This window comes from Oncorhynchus keta, chromosome 17, assembly GCF_023373465.1.
Source record: "Oncorhynchus keta strain PuntledgeMale-10-30-2019 chromosome 17, Oket_V2, whole genome shotgun sequence".
Classification (NCBI taxonomy): Eukaryota; Metazoa; Chordata; class Actinopteri; order Salmoniformes; family Salmonidae; genus Oncorhynchus; species Oncorhynchus keta.
This window is the reverse complement of record NC_068437.1, coordinates 37805496-37821341: the sequence shown is the minus strand read 5'-3', so window position 1 is coordinate 37821341 and position 15846 is coordinate 37805496. Positions and strand designations below refer to the sequence as shown.

Below are 15846 nucleotides of genomic sequence, written 5' to 3'. Positions count from 1 at the left end.
TGACAGAGTTTCTGTTCTTTCTGTACTATAACATACAATCCTATATCGGGATATATTGTATAAAAATACCTCTATGTTTTTAGAATATTGGTTCAGAAACAATATCCTATTGGTGAGCCAACTGGTAAATGCAGAGGGTATTTTACTCAGTTATAAAGAATTCACTTTACAAGGTCCCTGTAACACCTAAAGATTTTGCAATTGTTTTAGATGCCATTCCCTCAGGTGTTGCTATGTTATTCAGGAACATGTCAAGACCTGACCCTCAGAACCTACCTTCTATTGACCCTGTTGGCTCATCAGTAGGAAAGATTTGTTTCTCTCTTTTTCTTCCCCAAGCCATAAGAGTTCTGAACATCTAATCAAATGGCTACCCCCCCCCCCTCCCCCCTTACACCACGGCTACTCTCTGTTGTTATCATCTATGCATATGTAACAGATGTGAAACGGCTAGCTTAGTTAGCGGTGCGCGCTAAATAGTGTTTCAATCGGTTACGTCACTTGCTCTGAGACCTTGAAGTAGTAGTTCCCCTTGCTCTGCAAGAGAGTCCCTGGTTCGCGCCCGGGTATGGGCGAGGGGACGGACGTAAAGTTATTCTGTTACATTGATTCTGTTGACCCGGATTACTGGTTGCTGCGGAAAAAGGAGGAAGGTCAAAAGGGGGGTGAGTGTAACGGATGTGAAACGGCTAGCTTAGTTAGCGGTGCGCGCTAAATAGCGTTTCAATCGGTTACATCACTTGCTCTGAGACCTTGAAGTAGTAGTTCCCCTTGCTCTGCAAGGGCCGTGGCTTTTGTGGAGCGATGGGTAAACGATGCTTCGAGGGTGACTGTTGTCGATGTGTGCAGAGGGTCCCTGGTTCGCGCCCGGGTATGGGCGAGGGGACAGACGTAAAGTTATTCTGTTACACATAGTCACTTTAATATCTACCTACATGTACACATTACCTCAATTACCTCAACAAACCGGGGCCCCGCACATTGACTCTGTAACAGTACCCCCTGTATATAGTCTTGCTTTTGTTATTTTACTGCTGCTTTAATTACTTGTTATTTTTATTTCTTATTCTTATTCAAAATTATTTTACTTTTAACTTTTAACTCCGTTGTTGGTTAGGGACTCGTAAATAAGCATTCCACTGTGAGGTCTTCACCTGTTGTTGTATTCGACGCATGTGACTAATACAATTTGATTTGCTTTGGTTTATGGTGCTTTCACGACAACTGTGAACTTGGAAAAATACGAGGTCAAATCATGACGTCAGTGATCTTCAGGTCGGAAAGTCGGAAATCTACAAAGAGGCCCGAGTTCCCTGTCGGAACTTGTTTTATTCCCAGTTGTCTTGAACGGACTGAAGTTGGAGATTTCCGAGTTCCCAGTTGTTTTGAACGCGGCAACACACACACACATACCCACGCACAAGCACACTCACACCATTGCATAACCCGGAACTCCAGGCCATTGATGTCCACTAATTGATCTCATTACAGAGCAATTTTGCAAGAAATAGCCAGGAAATGTTCTATTATAGAATTTATTGGTGTCTACTCATGTACGCACTTACATAGCAGAATTGTACATCCATTGCTTCTCAAAGCATTTGGATATGAGTGGGCCTACTTTAGACTGGATAGGCTGACTGGTTCTCTATCTGTGCCTCCAACAGAACCAGTCTCCTCCCCTAAAGTTGATGTGAAAGAGAGAACATTATGCTGTCTGAACACGGGAAGAAGTTGGGTTCACAAACTAAATCGGCAGTTTGTTTACAGTAACTCCAAGTTTTTCCTTTGTCGTATTTTTGTAATTTTGACTGGTAACGTGAAAACATGTCTCGTTTCGGGGCGGTGTTGTTCGCAATTTGACGAGTGATACGCAGGATTGTTGCCAAGATACATTGTAACGTGTCAGAGTAATAACTTAATCAAACCGAGACTGGAAAGACGACTTTTGGACAGAATTAAGCGAAAATGTCAGACAACAGATCAAGTTTTCTTCATATTGGAGACATTGTGTCGCTGTACGCAGAAGGCACTGTCAATGGCTTCATCAGTACATTGGGGTATGTTCCCTCTAATCTAATGAAATATTAAGTGTATCTAAAACCATGTTTGATGAAAATCTGTGACAAACAGGTACAGGCTCGTTTGGCGTCTGATGTATGAAATGGGTCAATGTAACATGCAGTGTGAGATTGGTGTCTGTGGATCTGGGGTTGAGAAGTCGGAAGTTGAAAAGGCCTAATCACAAGCAATTGTTTCAAGGAGGAAATGAAGATGAGTAACATTGCACGTTATGCAAGTATAATAGGAATGCAAACTTTGTGCATGTACCTCGCTAGTGTAACCAATGCGTGCGCAATGTCCTGTACACATGCAGCCACTTTATTCCTCTCTGGGCGTCAAATGCCAAATGGTTTACTGGGAAAGGATTATGTACTGTAATCCATGACCTAATCAAAATAGTATGAAGTGTTTTGTGAGAGGTCGTGGCCCTTTTTGCAGTAGTAGCACGTGCTGCGAGACAGCTGAAGAATTGTACTTGAATGCTCACACCTGTTTGATCAAGAAGAGCTGTAAATGTGTGTAATGTGTATGATATATTCACCAGGGTGTCCTCCAATGCAGCATGAATAATTGTTGGGCTGTTGAATTCACCCTTATGAAAAAAAAGTGCAGTACAGTGTAGTATAACATCAGTTTGAGTGCAGTATGATTATCCAAAATACCACAGTTGTCTGCAGTTACTGTAAAGGTGCTATTGTGTGTGGCCAATACTTTCATCTGCTGAAAGTTATGATAGAAAACCTTCACTAACCTTTCCACTTTAAAAACATGTAAATGTAACATGTAACATGTAAACATGTAAATGTTTAACTTTTGGGTAATGAAAACCTTTCCCAAATGCACAGAATCTGAATGAGGTTTACGGTCTGTTTTTTGACAACAGTGAAGGGAGGCCAAAGTAAGGTACGCATATAGGTGCACTGTAGTCTGGGGGCAGGGGGACCACTGGTTGAGCACAAAAGGTCACAGTGAGTAACCTGTACTCAGAGTTTTGGGGTACTGGTTGCTGAATGGATTCTTCCCAGAGTATGTCTAACAAGTACTCTTAAATGGTGTAGTATTATACAATGGGTGGGTCTAATGCTGATTGGTTAAAACCGCCGGTGTCTATTCCACAAGTTCCCACCGGCTAAATCTAGGATGTTAAAATGCCTATTTAGTCTGTTTCATCTGACTGCTCTCATCAGCCCAGCCAGGCAATTTATAAACTTGATCTCTGCTATAAAAAGCATCTAGATTTCTTTAAGACTAACATTTTGTTTTCATCAGCGATTTGTATAATCAATTTTTATGGATATATATAATGTAACTTGAAAAAAGGTCAAATGAAACAAAGTGCAGCTAGTTTGCAGTCTTTCCAGCTTCAGTTTGAAGTGATTGTGTTAGCTGTGTTGTTGGCTAGCTCCTCTGAACAGCAGTGACGAGTGAGCACATTTTCTATGCCAATTCGCCCCTCAATGTTATGGATGTATCCCAATGTCGCTAGAAAACCGCTTAAACAAATGCAAATGCAGCTGCTTTGCTGTTATTCTGACTGCACTTTTTTGATGTGAATGTAAGTTAGCCGTTGGCTAGCTAGCAAGCAGGGGATAAGAACGTTTCCTGCCAGTATGGCAACGGAATGTTTAGAATGAACAACTGGGTCGCGTCTCTGGCAACAGAACCAATCGAACGAACGACCAGCCGGCTTGGGTAGCAACCCTAGATTTGTGTCAGGACTATATTTTGTGGTAGGATGAAATAGTATGAAAAATTCATCAAAATAATATTTTTTTAATGAAAATATGTCAATCATAATTTGAATATGGTGGTAACCCATTGTATGAAAGTGATAATGCCCTCGAAGCTGGTGTTTGGTTGATATTTTGGCCCTCGACAAACTAAACTCATGCCATGGCATTATCACTTAATTGTACTGTTTTTTTTCAAGGAATGGAAGTTTATTATAATAAATAACAGTTCATTCCAAGGACCATCTGATAATTTCTACAAATATTAACTCAGAAGAGAATTGACTAATGCACCAAATAGACAAGCTGAGTTATTATAGTGACTACAAGAAGAAAGTTCAAATGCGGCTCCAGCACTTGAGTTAATTTCTCAGCTCTGCACTCTGCCCTCTAGGCCAGGAACAGGCTTGAATTGACAGACTGCCTCTGTGGCTTGAATATGCCCCACCCGCTTCCCGCTCTTTCTCACATTCTCTCCCTCGCTTTCATTCTCTCAATCTACTTTCTCTTTCTGTGCTTTCAAACACCCACTCTCCAAAAGCATAGCAGGCATGAGCAGAGGATCCCTCCTGAATTCCACCTATCTATTATGGTCACTCAGAACCCCAGTGTGTTCACGAGGCACACAAGCCATATTTTAATACCTTCAATGTGTCCTTGATGTAATCACTGATCTGTAAAATTAGTGGATAGGTGAAATCCCATTGCTTTCAGCAATCACACTGTATCAGATCAGCAATTTCAAGCAGGAAGGAAGGGAAATGGGAACAATGTTTATATAGGGACAGACTGGCTTGTAACCTGGGCAGATGAAGCCTATAAAGGCCGCAGATGGACCTATGCCAACGATATGAATCATATGACCTACTTTATGTTACTGAAAAGTAACTGGTCAAAGACAATCTCAATGCAAATGTCAAGGCCATAAAATGTCTGAATGCAAAGTGCATAGTAGAGGGCTCAGCTGTTTTTAAAGCAAAGGTATGAAGTCTATCAGTGATTCATTAACTGATGCAGTCTGACAGCCAGGTCTGTGTGGTGTACTTTATCAACATTACACACTCCTAAAAAAATAACCCTCATTCAAGGCCCAGGAAGTCAGTGGCAGAGCTCCTGCCTGACTACATTGCAGGTGCATGCTCGATCTTACGACGCCTGTTTAGGTATGTAACATATCAGCTAACCCTGCGTTGCCCAAGCTCGGTCCTGGGGACCCCAAGGGGTGCACGTTTTGGTTTTTAATTCAAATAATCAAAGCTTTATTAGTTGATTATTTGAATCATCCTTGTAGTGCTAGGGCAAAATCCAAAACGTGCACCCCTTGGGGTCCTGAGGACCAAGCTTGGGAAACACTGAGCTAACCACATGTAGGGCTGTGCTTTTACTGGTATTTTCAGCATTATTCACGTGTTGTTCAAGTGTTGCTGCATGTAGAAATCCTAGGAAATGTTCTGTAATTGACACGTGTCCAATCAAATTTATTTATGAAGCCCTTTTTACATGAGCCGATGTCAAAGTGCTATACAGAAACCCAGACTAAAACCCCAAACAGCAAGCAATGCAGATGTAGAAGCACGGGGGCTAGGAAAAACTCACTAGAAAGGTAGGAACCTTGGAAGAAACCTAGAGAGGAACCAGGCTCTGAAGGGTGGCCAGTCCTCTTCTGGCTGTGCCGGGTGGAGATTATAACAGTACAGGGCCAAGGTTCAAACGTTCATAGATGACCAGCAGGGTCAAATAATAGTAATAATCACAGTGGTTGTAGAGAGTGCAACAGGTCAGCACCTCAGGAGTAAATGTCATTTGGCTTTTCATAGACGATCATTCAGAGTTAGACAGTAGGTGCGCTAGAGAGTCGAAAACAGCAGGTCCAAGACAAGGTAGCACTTCCGGTGAATAGGTCAGGGTTCCATAGCTGCGGGCAGAACATTTGAAACTGGAGCAATAGCACAACCAGCTGAACTGGGGACAGCATGGCCAGGTAGTCCTGAGGCATGGTCCTCGAGCTCAGGTGCCCTGAGAGAGAGTTAGAGGGAGCATACTTAAATTCACATAGGACACCGGATAAGAAAGGAAAAATACTCCAGCTATAACAGACTGATCCTATGCGCCCCATGGAGCATAAATACTGGAGGCTGAGACAGGAGGGGTTGGGAGACACTGTCCCCGTCCGATTATAACCTCGGACAGGGCCAACCAGGCAGGATATAACCCCACCCACTTTGCCAAAGCACAGCCCCCACACCACTAGAGGGATATCTTCAAACCACCAACTTCCTACCCTGAGACAAGGCTGTGTATAGCCCACGAAGACCTCCCCCATGGCATGAACCCAACCTGGACAGGAAGATCACGTCAGTGACCCCTCCTAGGGACGGTATGGAAGAGCACCAGTAAGCCAGTGACTCAGCCCCCGTAATAGGGTTAGGGTTAGAGGCAGAGAATCCAGGTGGAGAGAGGAGAACTGGCCAAAGCAGAGACAGCAAGGGCTGTTCGCTCCAGTGCCTTTCCGTTCACCTTCACACTCCTGGGACAGACTACACTCAATCACAGGACCTACTGAAGAGATTAATCCAATCACTCAATCAATCAATCAATGCCTGGTTGTGCGTGTTTGGTAGGGGGATCGCCTGAGCCAGGGGAGACGTAGCTCTGAAAATCTTTATAACACTAAACCTATTATTTGGTAAGGAATACTATTTCTAGATTAGTGATTCTACACCTCACTTCTCAAGTTGAAATTCTCCAGTGGACTCGAAGTTGTAGCTGAAAATGAGTCAAATAGGGGCTGTTAAAACCTCTTAAGGATTAGGCCCTTTAAAAATGTTTTGCTTAAAATGTCATACCCAAATCTGCCTGAAGCTCAGGCCCTGAAGCAAGGATATGCCTGTTCGTGGTACCATTTGAAAGGACACACTTTGACGTTTCTGGAAATATGAAAGGAATGTAGTAGAATATAACACAATAGATATGGTAAAAGATAATACAAATAAAATAATTAACGTTATTTTGTATTTTTTTACCATCTTTGAAATGCAAGAGAGAGGCCATAATGTATTATTCCTGCCCAGGTGCAGTTTAGATTTTGGCCACTAGATGGCATTAGTGTGAAGTTTTCGACTGATTTAATGAACCATTGCATTTCTGTTAATTCTTGTATCAAGACTGCCCAAATGTGACTAATTTGTTTATTAATAACTTTTCATGTTCAAAATTGTGCACTCTCTTCAAACAATAGCATGGTATTCTTTCACTGCAATAGCTACTGTAAATTGGACAGTGCAGTTAACTTAAATTCTTCTTAGACATATCTGATATTGGCAGAAAGATTATGTCCTGGGAAATGTTCCTGTTACATACAACTACATGTGAATCGCATTAGCCCAGGTTAGCTCAACCATCCTGTGGAAGGGACACCAATCTCAAAGAAGTTTAAAGGGTCACATCAATGGTTGTGTCCAAATACCCATACTTGCGTCCTAAATAGGCAGTTTAATGTGACATTTCGAAAAACCAGTGTACTTTAAATGCCTGGATGTAATACTAATTTTGGCTTTCACAACAGCTGATCAATTAGTTATGGGGATGCTCTACCGAAATCAACGAATAGCGGGAAACCACTCAATCACGCATGGCGCATTTTCAGTATGCGAATAGTAGAATTATATGCACCCTTTTCCACGATGTATTGGAAGAGGTGGTCTGCGAGTGATGGGCCCTAGTTCTCTTCAAGTAGTCAAACAACAAAACTAGGGAACTTAATTTCGAAGATGCCAGAAGTAGAGGTCGGCCGACTATGTTTTTTTCAACACCGAGACCGATTTATTGGCGGACCAAAAAAAGCCAATAGCGATTAATCAGCTGATTTTATTTTATTTAAAAAATATATTTAATTTATTTGTAATAATGACAATTATAACAATACTGAATGAACACTTATTTAAACTTAATATAATACATCAATAAAATCAATTTAGCCTCAAATAAATAATGAAACATGTTCAATTTGGTTTAAATAATGCAAAAACAAAGTGTTGGAGAATAAAGTAAAAGTGCAATATGTGCCATGTAAAAAAGCTAACGTTTAAGTTCCTTGCTCAGAACATGAGAACATATGAAAGCTGGTGGTTCCTTTTAACACGAGTCTTCAATATTCCCAGGTAAGAAGTTTTAGGTTGTAGTTATTATAGGACTATTTCTCTCTACCATTTGTATTTCATATACCTTTGACTATTGGATGTTCTTATAGGCACTTTAGTATTGCCAGTGTAACAGTATAGCTTCCGTCCCTCTCCTCAATCCTCCCTGGGCTCGAATCAGGAACACATCGACAACAGCCACCCTCAAAGCAGCATTACCCATGCAGAGCAAGGGGAACAACTACTCCAAGTCTCAGAGCGAGTGACGTTTGAAACGCTATAAGCGCGCACCCCGCTAACTAGCTAGCTATTTCACATCACATTGTTACACCAGCCTAATCTCGGGAGCTGATAGGCTTGAAGTCATAAACAGCTCAATGCTTGAAGCAATTGCGAAGAGCTGCTGGCAAAACCAATTTGTAAGTCGCTCTGGATAAGAGCGTCTGCTAAATGACTTAAATGTAAATGTAAAACGCAGTAAAGTGCTGTTTGAATGAATGCTTACGAGCCGGCTGCTGCCTACCATCGCTCAGTCAGACTGCTATATCAAATCATAGACTTAATTATAACATAATAACACACAGAAATGGGAGCCTTTGGTCATTAATATGGTCGAATCTGGAAACTATCATTTAGAAAACAAAACATTTATTATTTCAAATCAAATTTATTTATATAGCCCTTCTTACATCAGCTGATATATTCTGTAAGTGCTGTACAGAAACTCAGTGAACACAAGAGGTGACACAATTTCACCTGGTTAATATTGCCTGCTAACCTGGATTTCTTTTTGCTAACTATGCAGGTTTAAAAATATATACATCTGTGTATTGATTTTAAGAAAGGCATTTGTTTATGGTTAGGTACAGTCGTGCAACGATTGGCTTCTACTGCATTCGCGTAACAGGCAGGCTCCTCGTGGAGTACAATGAGAGGCAGGTGGTTAGTGCGTTGGACTAGTTAACTGTAAGGTTGCAAGATTAAATCCCGGAGCAGACAAGGTAAAAATGTGTCGTTCTGCCCCTGAACAAGGCAGTTAACCCACCGTTCCTAGGCCGTCATTGAAAATAAGAATGTGTTCTTAACTGACTTGCCTGCTTCTGCGATGGTGTTCAAATGTAGGCTATGTAGTTTTTGTTCTCTTTAAGATGATCACGAGTATTGATTGCATCGTAGGCTACATATTTTTACCCAAAGTGGATTTCTGTTTCCTCAGTGTTTCTTGTTCTCTCGCCCTGAATGTGTCGGCACCGGGATTCAGGATGTCATGTTTATCAGGCCTTTTAATTTGAACATGTGGAGTGTTTTAGTTTTGTAAGTTAGGCTACCTATTTAATTATTTAATTGATGGGTCAAGCCTTAAGTCATTCTGATCCTGTTCCCAATGATCAGTGCCTTAGTATGTTGTTGTCCTGTCCAGTGGTTCTGAATTTGCAATGCACCCAACTGTCCTTATTTTTTCTGTACAATAGCCTTTTGATTTGAACATTTTAAAAGTTTTGGTGTGTGTACTAGGCTATTTCATTTATATATGCTACAGCACTTTGATTACACTAATAAATATGTTGAAATGGAACCAAACTGTTGTCATCAGTCCATTTTAAATCTGATAGATGGGCTATAGGGTCTATCACCAGCCTGAGTAGGCCTATAATGCCATTCCTATTCTATTCAGATTTGAGAGAAATTAATCAATTTGGAAATGAGCTAATATCAGGCTAGTTTATGCCGATGCATTTCTGTTGAATTTGGAAAAATTCACCTGCACTCGGCCCTGCCCCACCTACTCATCCAATCAAAAGCTTCTACTGCGTTGTGGCATACTGCATACTTTTTACTAAATGGTACGTACTAAATAGTATGCGGTTTAATTATGTAGTACATTATTGTGGGTAATCGGACATGGCCACTGATACCAACCAATGTAGCTAATTTGGGAGGTAGCTCCAACTGGGATTCTAACCTGGGTCTAGAGACTGAGCACGCTAGGTATTGGATTAAGGTCGCTACATTACTCCAAACCGTCGGGAGAGCGTATCTCCACTCCCCATGCTTGTCTATACCGAGTTCGTCCCGTGTACATGCCTCTCGGATGGCGCCCTCGCACTTCTATCACCAATGTAGCGAATTTGGGGTGACGTCCTGACCAGGACTCGAGCCCGAATCCAGCGACTGTCAAGTGAGTCCCGGTCAGGGCTACCCCCGAATTCAATACAATATACTTTGATGGTTGGTTTAATTGTACCTAATTTACCCATTTTTAGCTACAACTTCCGAGTCCGTTGGAGAGGATCAGCTTGAGCAAAGTGAGGTGTAGAATCACTGATCTACAAATTGTAGTCCCTGCCAAATAATACGTTTTGATGACGTGGCATGCAACCATTGGTTGACGCAATGTAATGCCTGAGCATCTATTTTGGCAGGAACTCAACTACTGTGCATCCTTAATGGCACCCTGTTGCCTATAGTGCACTATTTAGTCCTTGCTTCCTTCATCCTCATTCCTCCAATTCCTCACCTCCCCCTCAAGGCACATTGCAGGAGAGTATCCAAGTTCCTTTCCCTCGACATCCTCCTTCAATTAGATTTGAGTATCATAGAAGACAAGGAATTAAGGAAACAAGGTTCGTATAAGCAATGATTTGACGGCTAGTAATGTTTTCAGACCCAGCCATGGTATCATGAATGTTGGCTGGAGTCGCCATTACTGTACTCATCACATGCAACCTCGCTTCGGCAGGCTTTGATGACTCTATAAATCCATATTGACGTATGGTAGTAGCCTATATGATAGTAAGTATAAGCTCTTAAATAAGTTCCTCAGGTCACACCTCATTTACAAAAGCTCAATTCCCCTGAGGCTGATCCTCTCCCTGGGTCCAATCCTCTTTTTCTGTTGTGCTTATCTATCTTTCAAGCAAACAGACAAGTCAACACATTTCAGGTTAGTAGTCACTTGCTACTTTATACAACCATAAGGTAGCCTGAATTGTGTATGAACTGTTCATAGACCTGTCATTTAGCTACACAGGGTAAATGACTGCATTTAATCTCATCCTCGGGCCTACTTTTAATCTCATTGAAAGCATTTACGGTGAAAAAAAGTTTACAATTTATTTATATATATACACACATACATACATGACACACACTACCATTCAAAAGTTTGATGTCACTTAGAAATGTCCTTGTTTTTGAAAGAAAAGCACATTGTTTTTGTCCATTAAAATCCAATTGATCAGAAATACAGTGCAGACATTGTTAATGTTGTAAATTACTATTGTAGCTGGAAACGGCTGATATAGAAAAAAATGGAATATCTACATAGGTGTACAGAGGCCCATTATCAGCAACCATCACTCCTGTGTTCCAATGACATGTTGTGTTAGCTAATCCAAGTGTATCATTTTAAAAGGCTAATTGATCATTTGAAAACCCTTTTGCAGTTATGTTAGCACAGCTGAACACTTTGTGCTGATTTAATGAAGCAATAAACAGGCCTTCTTTAGACTAGTTGAGTATCTGGAGCATCAGCATTTGTGGGTTCGATGGCAACGAAACGAATAACTTTCTTCTGAAACTCGTCAGTTCTATTCTTGTTCTGAGCAATTAAGGCTATTCCATTAGAGAAATTGCCAAGAAACTGAAGATCTCGTACAATGCTGTGTACTACTCCCTTCACAGAACAGTGCAAACGGGTTCTAACCAGAATAGAAAGAGGAGTGGGGAGGCCCAGGTGCACAACTGGGCAAGTACATTAGTGTTTAGTTTGAGAAACCGACGCCTCACAAGTCCTCAATTGACAGCTTCATTAAATAGTTACCGCAAAACACCAGTCTCAACGTCAACAGTGAAGAGGCGACTCCGGGATGCTGGCCTTCTAGTCAGAGTTGCAAAGAAAAAGCCATATCTCAGACTGGCCAATAAAAATAAAAGATTAAGATTGGTATAAGAAGACAAACTGAACAAAGGAACTCATCCCGGAGTTGTCTCTGCACTGTGCTTGAAACATTTTTTTTTTTCAAAAACAAGGATATTTCTAGGTGACTCCAACCTTTTGAACGGTAGTGTGTACATACATACATACATACATACATACATACATAAAGTTGAAGTCGGAAGTTTACATACGCTTAGGTTGGAGTCATTAACTTGTTTTTCAACCACTCCACAAATTTCTTGTTAAACTACAGTTTTGACAAGTCTGTTAGAACATCTACTTTGTGCATGACACAGGCACATTTTCCAACAATTGTTTACAGATAGTGAATTATAAGTTAAATAATATTTTACAATTCCAGTAGGTCAGAAGTTTACATACACTAAGTTGACTGTGCCTTGAAACAGCTTGGAAAATTACAGAAAATTATGTCATGGCTTTAGAAGCTTCTGATAGGCTAATTGACATCATTTGAGTCAATTGGAGGTGTACCTGTGGATGTATTTCAAGGTCTACCTTTCAAACTCAGTGCCTCTTTGCTTGACATCATGGGAAAATCAAAAGAAATCAGCCAAAAAATTGTAGACCTCCACAAGTCTGGTTCATCCTTGGGAGCAATTTCCAAACCCCTGAAGGTACCACGTTCATCTGTACAAACAATAGTACGCAAGTACAAACATCATGGGACCACGCAGCCGTCATACCGCTCAGGAAGGAGACCCTTTCTGTCTCCTAGAGATGAATGTACTTTGGTGCAAAAAGTGCAAATCAATCCCAGAACAACAGCAAAGGACCTTGTGAAGATGCTGGAGGAAACGGGTACAAAAGTATTGATATCCACAGTAAATGGAGTCCTATATTGACATAACCTGAAGGTCAGCAAGGAAGAAGCCTCTGCTCCAAAACCGCCATTAAAAAGCCAGACTACCGTTTGCACATGGGGACAAAGATCGTACTTTTGGGAGAAATGTCCTCTGGTCGGATGAAACGATATAACTGTTTGGCCATAATAACCATTGTTATGTTTGGAGGAAAAAGGGGGAGGCTTGCAAGCTGAAGAACACCATCCCAACCGTGAAGCACGGTGGTGGCAGCATCATGTTGTGGGGGTGCTTTGCTGCAGGAGGGACTGGTGCACTTCACAAAATAGATAGCGTCATGAGGCATGAAAATGATGTGAATATGATGTGAATATATTGAAGCAACATCTCAAGACATCAGTCTTAAAGTTAAAGCTTGGTCGCAAATGGGCAATGACCCCAAGCATACTTCCAAAATTGTGTCAAAATGGCTTAAGGACAACAAAGTCAAGGTATTGCAGTGGCCATCACAAAGCCATGACCCCAATCCCATAAAAAAAAGTTGTGGGAAGAACTGAAAAAGCGTGTGCGAGCAAGGAGGCCTACAAACCTGACTCAGTTACACCAGCTCTGTCAGGAGGAATAGGCCAAAATTCACCCAACTGAGTTAAAATGTACTTGGCTAAGGTGTATGTAAACTTCAGTTTTGAACTGTACATACAGTACCAATCAAAAGTTTGGATACACCTAGTCATTCCAGGGTTGTTCTTTTTACTATTTTCTACATTGTATAATAATAGTAACTACATCAAAACTATGAAATAACACATATGGAATCATGTCGTAACCAAAAAAGTGTTGAACAAATGAAAATGTGTTACATTTGAGATTCTTCAAATAGCCAACCTTTGCCTTGATGATAACTTTGCCCATTCTCTCAATCAGCTTCATGAGGTAGTCACCTGAAATGCATTTGAATTAACAGGTGTGCCTTGTTCAAAGTTAATTTGTGGAATGTCTTTCCTTAATGCGTTTGAGCCAATCAGTTATGTTGTAACAAGGTTTTGGGATTGTACAGAAGATAGCCCTATTTAGTAAAATACCAAGTCCATATTATAGCAAGAACAGCTCAAATAAGCAAAGAGAAACAACAGTCCATCATTACTTTAAGACATGGTCAGTCAATCCAGAACATTTCAAGAACTTTGATAGGTTCTTCAAGTGCAGTCATAAAAACCATCAAGTGTTTTGATGAAACTGGCTCTCATGAGGACCACCACAGGAAAGGGAGACCCAGAGTTACAGTGCCTTGCCAAAGTATTCGGCCCCCTTGAACTTTGCGACCTTTTGCCACATTTCAGGCTTCAAACATAAAGATATAAAACTGTATTTTTTTGTGAAGAATCAACAACAAGTGGGACACAATCATGAAGTGGAACGACATTTATTGGATATTTCAAACTTTTTTTTAAACAAATCAACAACTGAAAAATTGGGCGTGCAAAATTTATTCAGGCCCCTTAAGTTAATACTTTGTAGCGCCACCTTTTGCTGCGATTACAGCTGTAAGTCTCATGTCGCTATCAGTTTTGCACATCGAGAGACTGAAATTTTTTCCCATTCCTCCTTGCAAAACAGCTCGAGCTCAGTGAGGTTGGATGGAGAGCATTTGTGAACAGCAGTTTTCAGTTCTTTCCACAGATTCTCGATTGGATTCAGGTCTGGACTTTGACTTGGCCATTCTAACACCTGGATATGTTTATTTTTGAACCATTCCATTGTAGATTTTGCTTTATGTTTTGGATCATTGTCTTGTTGGAAGACAAATCTCTGTCCCAGTCTCAGGTCTTTTGCAGACTCCATCAGGTTTTCTTCCAGAATGGTCCTGTATTTGGCTCCATCCATCTTCCCATCAATTTTAACCGTCTTCCCTGTCCCTGCTGAAGAAAAGCAGGCCCAACCATGATGCTGACACCACCATGTTTGACAGTGGGGATGGTGTGTTCAGGGTGATGAGCTGTGTTGCTTTTACGCCAAACATAACGTTTTGCATTGTTGCCAAAAAGTTACATTTTGGTTTCATCTGACCAGAGCACCTTCTTCCACATGTTTGGTGTGTCTCCCAGGTGGCTTGTGGCAAACTTTAAACAACACTTTTTATGGATATCTTTAAGAAATGGCTTTCTTCTTGCCACTCTTCCATAAAGGCCAGATTTGTGCAATATACGACTGATTGTAGTCCTATGGACAGAGTCTCCCACCTCAGCTGTAGATCTCTGCAGTTCATCCAGATTGATCATGGGCCTCTTGGCTGCATCTCTGATCAGTCTTCTCCTTGTATGAGCTGAAAGTTTAGAGGGACGGCCAGGTCTTGGTAGATTTGCAGTGGTCTGATACTCCTTCCATTTCAATATTATCGCTTGCACAGTGCTCCTTGGGATGTTTAAAGCTTGGGAAATCATTTTTTATCCAAATCCGGCTTTAAACTTCTTCACAACAGTATCTCGGACCTGCCTGGTGTGTTCCTTGTTCTTCATGATGCTCTCTGCGCTTTTAACGGACCTCTGAGACTATCACAGTGCAGGTGCATTTATACGGATACTTGATTACACACAGGTGGATTGTATTTATCATCATTAGTCATTTAGGTCAACATTGGATCATTCAGAGATCCTCACTGAACTTCTGGAGAGAGTTTGCTGCACTGAAAGTAAAGGGGCTGAATACTTTTGCACGCCCAATTTCAGTTTTTGATTTGTTAAAAAAGTTTGAAATATCCAATAAATGTCGTTCCACTTCATGATTGTGTCCCACTTGTTGTTGATTCTTCACAAAAAAATACAGTTTTATATCTTTATGTTTGAAGCCTGAAATGTGGCAAAAGGTCGCAAAGTTCAAGGGGGCCGAATACTTTCGCAAGGCACTGTACCTCTGCTGCAGAGGACAAGTTCATTAGAGTTCAGTGCACCTCAGTTTGCAGCCCAATAAATACTTCAGTTCAAGTTGACACGTCAACATCCCCTGTTCAGAGGAGACTGCATGAAGCAGGCCTTCATGGTCGAATTGCTGCAACGAAACCACTACTAAAGGAGACTAAGAAGAAGAAGAGACTTGCTCGTTCCAAGAAACACAAACAATGGACATTAGACTGGTCGAAATCTGTCCTTTTGATC

The 15846-nt window shown here is 41.1% G+C and overlaps 1 protein-coding gene across 3 annotated transcripts in view; it reads left to right on the top strand.

Moving 5' to 3' along the window:
* Nucleotides 1-1649: 1649 nt before the first annotated feature.
* The window catches only part of LOC118395799 (inositol 1,4,5-trisphosphate receptor type 2-like), a 159503-nt gene continuing 145306 nt past the window's right edge, over nucleotides 1650-15846 (top strand). For 2 of the 3 annotated variants that reach the window (XM_035789735.2, XM_035789734.2), the window contains exon 1: nucleotides 1651-2060. In XM_035789735.2, coding sequence (XP_035645628.1) covers nucleotides 1969-2060 — 92 coding nt within the window. In that variant the 5' untranslated portion in view covers nucleotides 1651-1968. Of the gene's footprint in view, nucleotides 2061-15846 lie in introns of all 3 variants that reach the window. The other variant, XM_035789733.2, reaches the window with a different exon arrangement.